Here is a 14472-nt window from a genome sequence, read left to right as displayed (position 1 = left end):
TATGAAAGGTTTTGGAGGAAGAGACTGTACTACAGGTTAGAAAATCTTATATGTTTTGTACCTATGATGAAAATTAGGAGATTACAATATATTGTAGTTAAAAGGACTTTTACATCAACATTATGGTACCTTTATAATTACTTTTCTTATTATTAATTTTCTTATAAAGTCGTAACATTATATCGCATTTCTTATTCCTAAAACAACTAAATTGACTTAGTCAACTGTGAAAAGTCATAAATTAAATTTTCTGTTGGCTACTGTTACACGAGGATAAAGAGTTGTTTATAGTAATTATTTTACTTTAAATTAGTAATGTGAGCGTTACCATTATACCGTACTACACTTGTCATTGTTGGATGTTTTATAAGAGTCTTTCTTTAAATGTTTCTTGTTACACAGTAAGTCTAACTCTTTCATCGACTGAAATATATTATAAGAAAATAACTACCATTTGACACAAAATCAAATCAAAATTGATACCGCAAAATTTACCGTGCTGTAAATAAATATATTCAATGAAAAAATGTAAGTTTTATTACAAACGTTGAGAAAGAGTTATTTTCAAAATCTTTTGTGATAAAATTTGTTTTTTTTTAAATATTGTTTGATGCACATACACACAGTAACATTAAATCATTTCACAACTGTGACCTACGGCATTTCTAAGCTGATAAGTAGAAATTATTTTATTTTTATTGTCCGCGGTAGTTGTGTTACCAGACTCAAAACAGTTAGTGCTATTATTACTTCAAAAGATATGATGTTGGTGTAATGTGTTTAATAAATTCAATAAATTTCCAAAATTATGATAAATTGTGCAAAAAAGCATTTCATAATTATCTTTGCCATTATGCCAAACTATTTTTTCAACTATTGATGTCAGAAGAAAACTCAAACTTAAGCCCTATTCCAGGTCACTACTATAAAGTTTAATATTATTGACCGTTATCCAATGATGGCGTAACATAACTATGAATATTCATTGTTTACAATATTTACGTTTAATAGTCCAGTATGAAATGTAGCGATATGATAAGTTGCATTTTTTTTTGCTATATTTGATAAAAATTGGATATGTTGTAGAATAGACATCACTGAATCAAAAAAGTATTTGCTCCATTTTTTTTTTCATACGCAAAGGGGGTTGGCCGCCATTTTCCACAAAATATTGTAAGTATATGGCATTAAAAGATGTTATCGAGATAGAAATTCAATCATAAAAGTAACAATAAATGTTCAAATAATATTTCATATTTGTGTAACAGAACAAGCCAAAATGGCAGACATTTAAACCAAAATGGCCGCCATTTTATCCAACATGGCCGCCATTGTTATATAACATAATGATATTTGTGTTTAATTACTTTAATTATTCGTCGTCATTTTCGCCATCACTATCACTGTCCGAATCGGATGTAGACAACAATGGTCATATGTTATTCACGTCTGCTTCGCATTTACACATCTCGGTACATTATAGATTGTTTTTCTTGCACGTGCATGTATTATAGGAACATGTACTTATTAAACATGAACTATGTATCTCCACAACTGCTTCTCGGATAATACTGGTCTTAGTTGGCCGTTCTCTATAAACCAGCCTAGTTTTGACATGGATCGGGAATTATTGGGTCAATAGTGACATCTTGGCTCCATATATTGGCCTGGAGATATGCACGTAGTATGTGCTGGTGCAACGCTCCAGAAGTTGGTGGCAATTTTTCCACACCTTGATTATTTGGCAGTGTTTTGAACCGCTGACACACTTTTAGTTCCAAGAGGACTGCACAGAAACTCCTCGCATCCTGCCTTCCCATTGAAAGATGGTATATTGTCTTCTCCGAGTTTGACTAGAGCTTCTATGATGTGAGGAGGTGATTTCATATACAATCTTAAAAGCTGTTTTTTTACTGTGACTCGTAACATCACATCCAGTGATAGCATGGAAACCTGGTAGTCCGGCTACCTTTTCTGGTCCAAGGTGATCGTATATTGGTTGAAGAGTAATTCTTCTTCCTGTTTCAGCTGTGCCCGAGTGTTAAAATTCCAGTATTTTCCCCCAACTGTTGTAGGTGCCTTAGAATTAAAACAAAACAGTCGGTATCTTGCGTGAAGAAGTCGACTTCATTTCCTGGTGTAGATGCTATTTCAATGCCACGAGGGATCATTAGTGTATCTACCTCTTCTTGGGTGTTCACGTGACTGTTACAATAGGATGATTGATATCACCTCAGCCTGTGAATCGCTACCTCATCATCGATGGAATGGCAGTTGTTCAAACTCTTATAAATGTTCAGACTTTTACCACCTGCAAAGATTTTGTGGAGGCATTTGTAGCCTGCATAGTTTATCTACTTAACAAATACATTTATGTTGGTGGACGTGTCGTCTTTGACAACTATGAGAAGACACTTTCGCTTAAAGACGATATCCGATATCAATCATCTCCTCCATAACATTGTGGAAATTATTGTGGAAGATTCCACACTGATTAAAAACAAAGCAATATTCTTGTCAAGCAACACGACAAAAGATCAACTCACAATTTATCTTGCCGACAAATCAGTACGAAATTGTAAACATCCTATTGTAACAGTCATGCGACAAGATGAACACAAACACACCTGAACATTCCCCAACAACACCTGTGAGCACCCAAGAAGAGGTAGATATACTAATGATCCCTCATGGTAATGAAGTAGCATCTGCACCAGGAAATGAAGTCGACTTATTTGTTTTAATTTTAAGGCGCCTACAACAGTTAGGAGAAAATTCTGGTATTTTAACAGGCACAGCTGAAACAAGAAGAATTGCTCTTTAATCAATATACGATCCCCTTGGACCAGAAAATGCAGCCAGACTACCAGGTTTCCATGCTATCACTGGATGTACACAGGAAAAAACAGCTTTTAAGATGTATATGAAGTCATCTCCTCACATCATAGAAGCGTTAGTCAAACTCGGAGAAGACAATGTGCCATCTTTCAATGTGAAGGCAGGATGTGAGGAGTTTCTGCGCGGTCTTATTAAAACTAAAAGGGTGTCAGCCACAGATTCATCAACCCCGAGATGGAAACGGTTCAAAACACTGCCAAATAATCAAGGTGTGGAAAAATTGCCACCAACATCTAGAGCGTTGCAACGGCACATACTACGTGCACATCTCCAGGCCAATATATGGAGCCAAGTAACTATTGACCTAATAATTCCCGATCCATGCCAAAACTTGGCTGATTTATACGGCAAACTAAGACCAGTATTATACGAGAAGCAAACTGCTCCAGAAGCAGTTGTGGAGCTAATACGGTGTTCATGTTTAAGTACATGTTCCCATAATACATGCACGTGCAAGAAAAACAATCTACAATAACCGAGATGTGTAAATGCGAAACAGACGAGAATAACTGTCACAATATATGATCATTGTTGTCTACATCCGATTCGGACAGTGATAGTGATGACAAAAGTGACGACAAATAAGTAAAGTAATTAAACACAAATATTATTATGTTGTTATGTTGGTTCCTTTATAGCCCATGTATTTAATCAAAGTTAAAGAAAAAACAATTTTATTATGTGGCCATTTCAGATAAAATGGCGGCCATTTTGGTTGAAATGTCAGCCATTGTTCTGTTACACAAATGATGTGAAATATTATTTGAACATTTATTGTTACTTATATGACTAAATTTCCATCTCGATAAAACTTCTTTTAATGCCATAAACTTACAATATTGAAAAAAAATTTGTCAAAAATGGCGACCATTTTGAAATTGCTGCCAACCCCCCTTTCCTATAAACACAAAATGGAGCAAATACTTTTTGGATTCAGTGATGTCTATTCTACAGTACAACATATCCAATTGTAAATATAGGTGAATAAAAAAATATTTGATTGATATATGTGGCAATTTTAGATAAAATGGTAGCTATATTGGTTAAAATGACAGCCATTTTGGGCATAATGGTGGCCATTTTGACTTGTTCAGTTACAAATATGATGTGAAATATTATTTGAACATTTATTGTTACTTTTATGATTGAATTTCTATCTCGATAACATCTTTACAATATTTGAAACAATTTTGTCCAAAATGGCGGCCATTTTGAAATGGCTGCCAATCCCCCTTGCGTATGAAAAAAAAATGGAGCAAATACTTTTTGGATTCAGTGATGTCTATTCTACAACATATCTAATTTTTACCAAATATATGTGTATAAAAGTTTAAAAAATTATTTGATTGATATATGTGGCCATTTTAGATAAAATGGTGGCCGTGTTGGATAAAATGGCAGCCATTTTGGGCATAATGGCAGCCATTTTGGCTTGTTCAGTTACAAAAATGATGTGAAATATTATTTGAACATTTATTGTTACTTTTTTGATTGGATTTCTATCTCGATAACATCTTTTAATGTCATAAACTTACAATATTTTAAACAATTTTTTTCAAAATGGCGGCCATTTTGAAATGGCTGCCAACCCCCCTTGCGTATGAAAAAAAAAATGGAGCAAATACTTTTTGGATTCAGTGATGTCTATTCTACAACATATCCAAATTTTATCAAATATAGCAAAAAAAAATGCAACCTTCCAAAATATCCTAGACTATAACCTAAATACTTATCTAACTAAACTTGATTAGTATACTGGTTTTCGATAGGTGTTAGGAGGGATATATCGAATTTTGCCTTTAGGCTAATTCATATATACTAGGACCCGATTCTGCTACTGTAAGAGGTATCTATCTATAAAACTATAGCAAGTTATATACGTTGCTGTCTGCAGAAATGCTGTACATATAGTTTAACAGATAGATACCTCTTGACAGTAGCAGAATCGGCTGATACTATTGATATCGCTTCACTGCATCTATCATCGTGATTACCGTTCGTACTATTTGTATCATATCTCAGTATTATTATTATTACTAATCGTATAGTTGTTTTGTTTTATTATTTTCTGTATAAGATTGATTTTTACAGTTTTTAATATTAGATAAGATGTAAGTATTTAAAACTACAATTGTTTCATGTTTTCCAGTGTGCGATGCTGGATACTATTTATCAGATTGTCGTCAAAAATGTAACTGTGACAATGGCGTTTGTAATCAAACAACAGGATGCATTTCCGGTTCAAAATGTTTGTCTGGTTACACAGGAGACACGTGTTTAGGTAGTATATTAATAAAATAAGATTCTTTTGGGCGATTCAAAATTTACCACTGAATCATTTGAACGGCGATACACCCACAACAATTGTTTCTAAATCAGTCCGAACAATATAATGGGACAAAGGGAGAAAATTAAACTTGTTTTCAATTCTATGCATATTTTTCGGTAACTGAGTTTCTACTCAATTAAGTTTTCTTTTACTTTTACACAATCATTTATACTGTACAGTACATTGAAATTGCTAATGATATTATTCTTGGTTTCTAAAGAGCCTCCGTCATGTTCATCCGGATCCTTTGGTGATTTGTGTAATTTCCCATGCCACTGCAAAGCTTCGGCAGGTTGTAATCGAGATGGTGGTTGTTCTAATGGATGCCACGAAGCTTGGGCTGGACCAAACTGCAGCATAGGTAACTACACGACATTAAACTATATATGTCATATACGTTCAGCTATTCAAAGTAGCCTGATGAATTATCGGGGAGAGAGAGATTAGTAATGTTAAATATTTTGTCACGAAAGTTAATTAAATAAATATATTAAACATCTTGCCTTTTCTCTGTAGTATCACATGGTATAACTGAAGATGCAGTTAATTTGATTTCCATTAAAAAACATTCACAATAGGCAACTAGGATCATCAAATGTTTCCATGTTTTTAATGTCGTACAGTTTTATTTATTCATTATTCGTTATTCGTTATGCGAAAGCAACAATGCGCACAAAACATGCGAGTGTCCACAGCCCTACAAAAACTACAAAATACAATTATGTAAATATAAAAAACATTTAAAACATGATTATATACACATAAAGAGAATAACAAATTAATTGAATTATAATGCACACACAAACAAATTCATAGTAATAATCATAGTTACACTTGCTTATCGACAAATTGCTCCACATGAACATTTCTCGTATGTTTCTCTATCAATTATTCTCAATTGCCTTGCCCATATGTTATCTATATCTCTGAAGTCATCCGTCATTATAGTCTCTATACATCTGACTATAAAGCGAGTAAAACCATCTAATTAGATATGCAGATGATTTAGTAAAGGTTATACGGCAGAACAACACCTAGGCATACATGTATTCTGTTTTAATAGTCCAGTGTGTTTTCTATTTTCATAAATAGCATTACCATACAACTTTAAACCACCAACTGTTGTAAACCAGGCAGTAACAAGTATAACATTTGACGTCACTTGGATTCTTGGTGAAGATTATGGAACAGGAACAATTACAAAACGAAAGCTTTCTTATAAATCATCGGAGATGGATTCATTTATATCAATAACTGAATCATATAATGATTTATTTATTGTCATTGACAAACTCGTCCCAAATACGCAAGTTCAATTCTACTCTCAGTTTTCGAAGATGGTTGGTGGTATTGAGGTAGAGGGACCAAGAAGTACACTTGGATCAACCAACACAATATGCTCAGGCAAGATCTAACATTACAGATAATCAGTTAACAAACTGCCAAGCCATGTAATCAGGAACGCGTCAACTGATTTTATAAATCTAGTATCTATAGATCTATTTATTAATTCTAGAAATAAAAGATTGCCAAAATTTGTTTTAAGGATTTTATCATTCATAGATTATTAATTTTTACTTGTTTTACAGTATGCTAGCTTTTTGTTGGATTATATGAGATATTTCTTTATTTATTCTTTGTTGTTAGAAAAAGTATTATGATATCTACCATAGCACCCCACGTTGTATTTTGTATGTCAGTTCTAATCCGTTGTGTTACATATTATGATATAGAGCCTTTAGAAGAACCGGAGATGGAATTAAAAACCATTGGAGATAATCAGATGATAGTGAGTTTAAAGGTACACTAGAGATGTTTTTATTGTTCTTGTTTGTTCTTCATTATCGTAAGTTCCACAATCAACAAATTCATTATTACGGAACTAGGAGGCCTACTAGAAAGTCTAATTTAAGTAGTGAATGTGTGTTTTATGAAGTACCGTATACGTTACGTTATTGGTATTTGTAAATGAACTAAGTAAGTTTCAAGCAAGAAAAGTTGTAAAGTATTCTCTAATTGTTTGTACTTACAATATAACATATTATCAAACAGAAATTGGTTACCAGTATCAGATTCAAATAACGGTATTTGTCTTTTTTCTGTATTTCAGCCTGTATCTAGTGATTATGATACAATCCAGTGTAACTATATTCTTCGATATCAAGTGCAATACTCGGACATAGATGGAACTATACTAAATGTAGTCAGCACAACAAACAGTTCTCAATTAAAAGTTCAACTATCAGGATTATCAAGTTGTACTGCTTATGTCGTAAATGCTCGAGTTGTTAATAACATGGATATTGCTGGAAATTGGAGAGAGGACATATTGATAAAAACAGCACCATCAGGTATGCTTAAATCATTAAATGTGTGAGTGTATTTTACTAACATTTAGGCTTAGTTAGTCATTTAGTGTAAAGTTTATATATAAAAAAATGGGTAAAAAATAATATCGGCCAATTGAAACAATTCTTAATGTATAGTATAATTCATTTATTATAAATCTGTTTAATATTCTATGTTACAATAATAGAGCAATCGATAAAAAGCAATCCATTCACAAATGGAACACATATACTGATGAAATGGAACGCTTCTACATGTGACATTCCTGACTATCAGGTGACCTACCATTATGAACTGTCAGGTGGTGGAATATTTCAGCAAGGAAATACTACAGAAACTCAAGTTTTGTTTGGTGAAGGAATTGAGTCATGTACAGAATATACATTCACAGTATTGGCATCATTTTTAAACGTTAGTGGGACATCTGACACAAAGAAATTCATTTTTGGACCAAATTGTGACCAAAAGAAACAAGGTGTGTATTACATAGTTCATTGTTTGGAATTATTATTGGATTTAGTACCAGAAATGTAAATAAAACAAGAACATTTGTCCTTTTATATTTTCCAGGTGACTTCATAGGTGTTGTAATTGGCTCACTAATAGCGGCAGCTATCACAGTTGCTATCATCGTGATGATATTTCAACGGTATAGTATCACACACTGAAACTGTTACTATGCTTGATATTTCATCCATATCACAAAACTTAAAACTTAACAGAAAAAGATTACTAGAGGCGAAGGTAAAGGATCAATCTGAAAAACCCGTAAGACACTTGCCTTGATCCTTTAATTTCGCCACGAGTAATCTCGTTCTTTTTATGTTATGTTTTTTGATATGGATGAAATATTTCCGAAATAAAATAAATTGATTGATTGATGATAAGCTATACATTTTGTCCCGTTTAGATTTAGACGTATAGATAGGTAGAAGAAAATCTATAGCTAATTAAGCATAGTCTAAAAATAATCAACAAAATGTAAATATAATACATAACGATCATTCTCAAGTGCTCCTATCCAAAACGATTTAACCAATAAATAAAAAAAACTGCAGTAAAAAAAAAAATCTGTAAAATAGAAAATAAGAATAAGGCGCTCCTGATTTGCGATGAGGAGCTGAAACAAGCTAGGTCATGTCAATCGACGGTCGGTTGTCATCTGAACTTACAAGCCACCAAGTGTTAAGGTGGAGAGCGAGGAAGGGCGTCCCGACTTGTCCGTACAATGAACTGACATGACCTAGTTGGGTCATCGCAAATCGAAAGATCCATAATTAATCATTAGAACAGACACTTTGAAGTAGTCGTTCTACAATAAGATTTAAACAAAACTACAATTATTATATAGATATAACAATTCGCTTTAGGATACAACCATTTCTTTTAAAAGCTGTATATAGGCCTAACTTTAACTAGAAGAAATATATAAGCGATTTTAATGGACATTTCTATGAACAAAGAAGTACAAAATGAAATTACTATAAAAATTACTATAACCAAATCATAAAAAGATCAAACATGCTTAATCCCACCTAGTAATCCTTATTTTGTGTTCCTGAAATTAACTTTGTTCGGGGTAAAATTTCAATGTAGGTATCTCTGATATTAATCTCCACATATAAACAAAACTATTATGAACATTATATCGTCCTTGTACTATTTTTTTACAACAGTAGGATTGGTCAAATTACTAGTTACAATTCTAGCTTTTCTACTATATTAATAATAATTAATAAGTTCTGTCTAGCTAGCACTTTGTTCACGTCTCTCAATGATTGAATTAATAAATGTTTAAATTAAAAACTAGCCTTAATTATTAATCGGTAGCATTTTACAAACATATAACTTAGAATGCATTAAACAAAATATGGCTTTAATGTATTTGTGTTTTACTTACCTGGTATAATACTGTGTATGTTTATCTTATGCTTGCATGTCTTTGTTTCTATTATAAAAAACAATCCAATCTGAAAGCGGACAATTTAAACATAAAATTGAGATGTTAATATGTTTTATATTATAATTTACCTACCTAGGCAAACGACTGGTTATTTTCAACGACTAAATTAAATGTCACTAATTAATAAATGTTTAAAATAAAAAAAAACCTTTAGAATTAATACTGTTTTTTCAAACATTGGTTAACTTGTTTTTTAATGTACCGCTATGAATCAGGAACTGAAACTGAAATCAAATGGCATTTACTACAAGATCTTTATCTTTTTTATCAATATGTATTTATTAATATTGTATTTCTTCAATTTTCTACTAATAACAAAACAAACAAATTTGAAAGTCAACAAAAACCAAATTGGTGCTGAACACATTTTCTAGAGTTGGTCAACCAAAAACATACAAATAAAAACCATAGTCAATAATTTTCGATAATATAATTATTATGTTGGATTTCTTTATATAGCGGAACCTAAACATAATATAAACATTCACGGAAGCTATACCGTCAAATCAAATAAATTAAACTGGCTGTACACATACAAAAATACACATGTTAAACAATAATAATATTATCTACAGTATAAAATGTCAACAAAAAAATGAATTAGGTATACATTTAATTGATTGTAGATTGCCGTAGGCATTCTTCACGAATGAATGTCAGCACCATGATTGTTCCATTTAAGTGATGTATATATACCTTAAATGCGAGGCTACTTGAATTGTGTTTTTGTCTTTTGTGATTCTCTACCACCTTTATTCATTCAATGTTTCATGAATAATAATGATTACATAATGTCTAAACATGTTCTACCATTTTTTAATTATTTTATTTGTTTCCTCTTTTATATCCTTATAATTGTAACCGTTAGTATGATACCATTACTGGACATTATTTTTGTTAAACCACATTCATTTAAATTTTATTTTGCATTTTTGTTATAACATCTGTTTGCATTACTTTCTTACTATAGTTACTGAACATTAATATAAACAAACATTATTAAAGACATTGTTTTTTGTTAAATCATCTATTTACAAAACCATTTGTATAATAATTAATTAAAATTACAAACTACTTGAATTGTTTACATATATTCTGTTTTGCGTATGAGTAAATAAATGAAAATTATTAGATAAGGCCACGGGTTGATAACCGAATAGGGAAACACTTTGTATTATTATATGTGACGAACATTCACTAATTCAGTGCTAATTGCAATTCTATCACATTCTTAAGTATTATGGCAATTTATGCTAACCAACTAGTGAGTGTTAGATGTTGTGCGTACCAATAGGACTAGCCAGCTACTAATAATTCTGGTAGGCCATACACACGCGAAATTGTTGTGAGAGCTTTAGTGGAGATGTTTGGTAAACGTTTTCCACACTTATTTCGCCTGCTTGTTACTCTCTATTTGATGTTTCATTCCGGATTCTCTGGTATGTTTTGTATACAGGTTTGCTTACATTTTTTGGAAATGTGGCTTTTATTATTCATTCGTTAGTTGACAATTGTCTGACTGCAAATTGTTATTGAAATGTACGTGGCTATTATTTTGTGTGCGGACGTAATCATTTCCAGAGGAAACGGTTCAGCCATGAATAGTAAGACCAAATCATAAGCATACCAATCTGAAAACAGGGTGTCACAATTTTTTATAATAGGCCTGATCCACATGTATAACTGTATTCGTGTACACAATTTGTCAGACGACACTTTCCGAGGCAATTCAACATTAATATTATTTAGGCCTATCCAATTAGATTGACTTTAACTTCATTAAAAATTAAATTAATATATATTTTATTTTTTAAAGATCCATTAGATATAACAACATTTTCAACAACACCACTGGTTGGAAATCTCAACAGTGAGTTTCGTGGATACGCACTTGAAGACGACAGAGATATTACAGATTTATCAGTTGGAATATTATACAAGAACATCGATGGGAAAGACAATGTGACCTGGACTGATACTGGTAATTTTACAGGTCCCAGCCTTAGGGTGAAAACGACAGCTATGCCAAACGGTAAAATATTTTCCACTGAAAGTAAAATTGAATACCGATTACACGCAGATTTTACGTATCTAGGTGTTAGTGGATTACAGGCTGCAGAAGGAGTTGGTGTCTTTTCATTTGAGGCCAACAAAAATGGTGTTATCGCCAACTCAGCAATTGTGCTGACATCCGCTTCTGGTGAGTAATGGCTTGATGTATCTCATCTTATCTTGTATTTTTATGGAGATCAAAATTGTATGATAGTTTTTAACTACAAAATAACACACCAGCATATAATATTAGTACTACTATTAGTTTACACTGGTATTATTTACAGCCAATATTAAAATGGAGTATAGAACCATAACAGTCGGTATTGGAGAGTCTGCCACTATCAATCTCAGTAAAGGTGGGGATCTTAACGATTTACGTTGGAGACATAATTATGGTGATGAAATACACAATCTGAGGGGTAAAACGTCTGCTGTGATTGAGAACATACGGATGCAAGATGATGGCGTATTTGAATGTTATACAGGTGATAGCCCGGATAATAACCATGGTATCATGAGACTGATTGTTAGAGGTATGTCTGGTTTCCAGCCTTTCTATAAAATATAATCATCGGCAATGTACCTGGAACTGCATGTATTACTGAATACAATGACAAATCAAGAAAAGGATCAAGCCTAGCTGATTGTAAACTTGATTGATATCCATTTGCACAAGTGATCATTTTGAAATCAATTTGTGTACGATTGTTGCATACATTTTAAAGTTTACTTTACAATAATTGGTTCTAAGAAAACATTGACTCTAAAATTTGGTTTACAGAAAAGACACATTATCATAAAAAGTGTTATTATATTCCACCATGGAGAAATATTATTTTTCCATGATTCCACAAATAAATTATAAATTATTAATTAATAGCTTGTCCTTCACCAAAATGGAATCCTCCAGATTGTGAAATGGACTGTCCCGTGTGTTATAATGGCGGAGTGTGTGATGATAAGACGGGTTTATGTATTTGCCCAGCAGGATTTGAAGGCATCAGTTGTAAAGATGGTAATTTAAATCATTTTAAAACATAGATTGTATTGGTATTTAAGTATGCAGGCAATAGCTATTGTTGATAGATACAAAAATGTAGGCCTACTAACTAGGCCTATCTATTACAATTGACAGAATATTAAAACATAAAAACATTCTTTGGACTCAGTGACAGTCCCATTCCCTACGTATTTGGTCCTATTGCGATAACTTTTCTCGTCTTTAAACGGTTAAAAATGTGAAAAATAAGTCGATTTTAATATTGAATAATTTAAGCAGCCCGCTTTAAATCCTAATATGCATTTCGCGCGGATTGATATCTTCGTGTTTCTTCTGTGATTGTCACGGCCAAAACAAATGGAAGAATCGTACATTTTCAACGAAAATATCGAGTTTTCCTCCACCTGTATTAACGGATTCTGGCAAAAACAGAAAGACAATTAATGCAGCAACTAGACGTCAGGCTAGGCATATATCTAGCGTACGATCTTCGTACTTTACTGCTGATTATCAGCTCGGCCTACAAAACTAAGCCTAGTTAGGCTGGTGTCAGATGAAATCGGTCGCGCTTGAAATCGGTCGCGTTTGAAATCGGTCGCGATAAAATCAACTTCCGGTATTTTGTATGGCGCGCCACTAGAGCTATACTTTTGATTATATCGGTCGCGTTTGAAATCGGTCGCGTTTGAAATCGGTCGCGCTATTTTGTATGGATCGAGCGGGATGCATGCTAGAGCGGGATATACATTTTTCGTTTATATAGATTTAATTGATATTTTTTAGGAACTAGATTATTTATGTGGATATTTTTTACTTGGTTAATACATATTTATTATCAATCATTAAATTAATTTTTTTTTTGTATTTCACAGGTCTCGGAGAAGAACTGTGTCTTTTCAAAATGGCCATTTCTAAACACGTTTAAATATTATATTAGGCATATAATAATTTACCTCTATTTATATGTACTGTAATTAATATATTATATAGAGAATATGCCGTTATAAATCAATCTACCGGCCTACAGTAGGACTATGATGTACAATGATAGATATGAGAATAATAATGTATGGATAATAAAGGTGGACACGATTCTCAAAGAGGTAATCTGCACTGATATTTAAACATTTAGATTTACGAACGGCGTACGAATGTGAGACTGAGTTGCACTTACTTATTTACATTAAATGATTATTATAAATGAAGAAATAAAAGATATTCAAATTAAAATCTATAGTATCGCCGACGTATATACGTAAATTATAGAAAAAGTGCTTTATTCGGAATTAATATGGATAAGCAAGCCTGTGAGCTACAGCGACTTTAATTTCTTTTGCTTATCCTTGCCTTCTTATATTTCCACGTGTCTTGATTTGGTTACCTATGTTTTAAATGTATTTCGATTTTAAAGGCTAAATAGAGAATGAATGAATGAATGAACATGATCTCATAATCGCGTCGAGCATCTATAGCTCATTGGATCGTTTCACAAAAACACGTGCAGGAGGCCTATAGACGTTTCAAACGTATGGTTATTAGTAATAGACGTCATCTTTACTCGCCATGGACAACGATCGTACGTATTTTGTCCATGGTTTGACACACTAACAAGTGCGTGTTTTTTAAAAAGGGGAAACCCCGTCAGCAAAATAACGTATTGTTAGAGGAAACAGCTGCACGATCATAGAAGGCGCATCACCGATATGGCTTATTCGGGGGTTTATTTCAGTATTCTCGCCTTTTAACCATCCGCATATAATGATCATTTTACTAAAAACTATTTTAAACATTAGAAATAAAAATATACACGTGATTTGCCTCAACAATAATCATTATACACCTAATAATATCCTACTTAACGGAAATTAATAAAATAGA

The 14472-nt window shown here is 32.5% G+C and overlaps 2 protein-coding genes and 1 long non-coding RNA gene across 3 annotated transcripts in view; 2 read left to right on the top strand and 1 right to left on the bottom strand.

The window, feature by feature from the left end:
- LOC144838616 (uncharacterized) overlaps positions 1–14472 on the bottom strand; it is a 311214-nt gene that overhangs the window by 1224 nt on the left and 295518 nt on the right. The window lies entirely within an intron of this gene.
- Positions 1–14472, top strand: part of LOC144838594 (uncharacterized) — a 61621-nt gene that overhangs the window by 41071 nt on the left and 6078 nt on the right. The window lies entirely within an intron of this gene.
- On the top strand, positions 6965–11566 carry LOC144838612 (uncharacterized). Its single transcript, XM_078694044.1, has 5 exons — positions 6965–7028; positions 7338–7578; positions 7764–8051; positions 8147–8225; positions 11356–11566. Exons 1-5 carry the CDS (start codon positions 6981–6983, stop codon positions 11411–11413), a joined length of 714 nt encoding a protein of 237 aa, XP_078550170.1. The 5' UTR covers positions 6965–6980; the 3' UTR covers positions 11414–11566.

The sequence above is a fragment of the Antedon bifida genome, chromosome 3 (assembly GCF_963402885.1).
Source record: "Antedon bifida chromosome 3, ecAntBifi1.1, whole genome shotgun sequence".
Lineage (NCBI taxonomy): Eukaryota > Metazoa > Echinodermata > Crinoidea > Comatulida > Antedonidae > Antedon > Antedon bifida.
The sequence above is the reverse complement of the archived record's forward strand: the minus strand, read 5'-3'. Positions and strand labels throughout refer to the sequence as shown.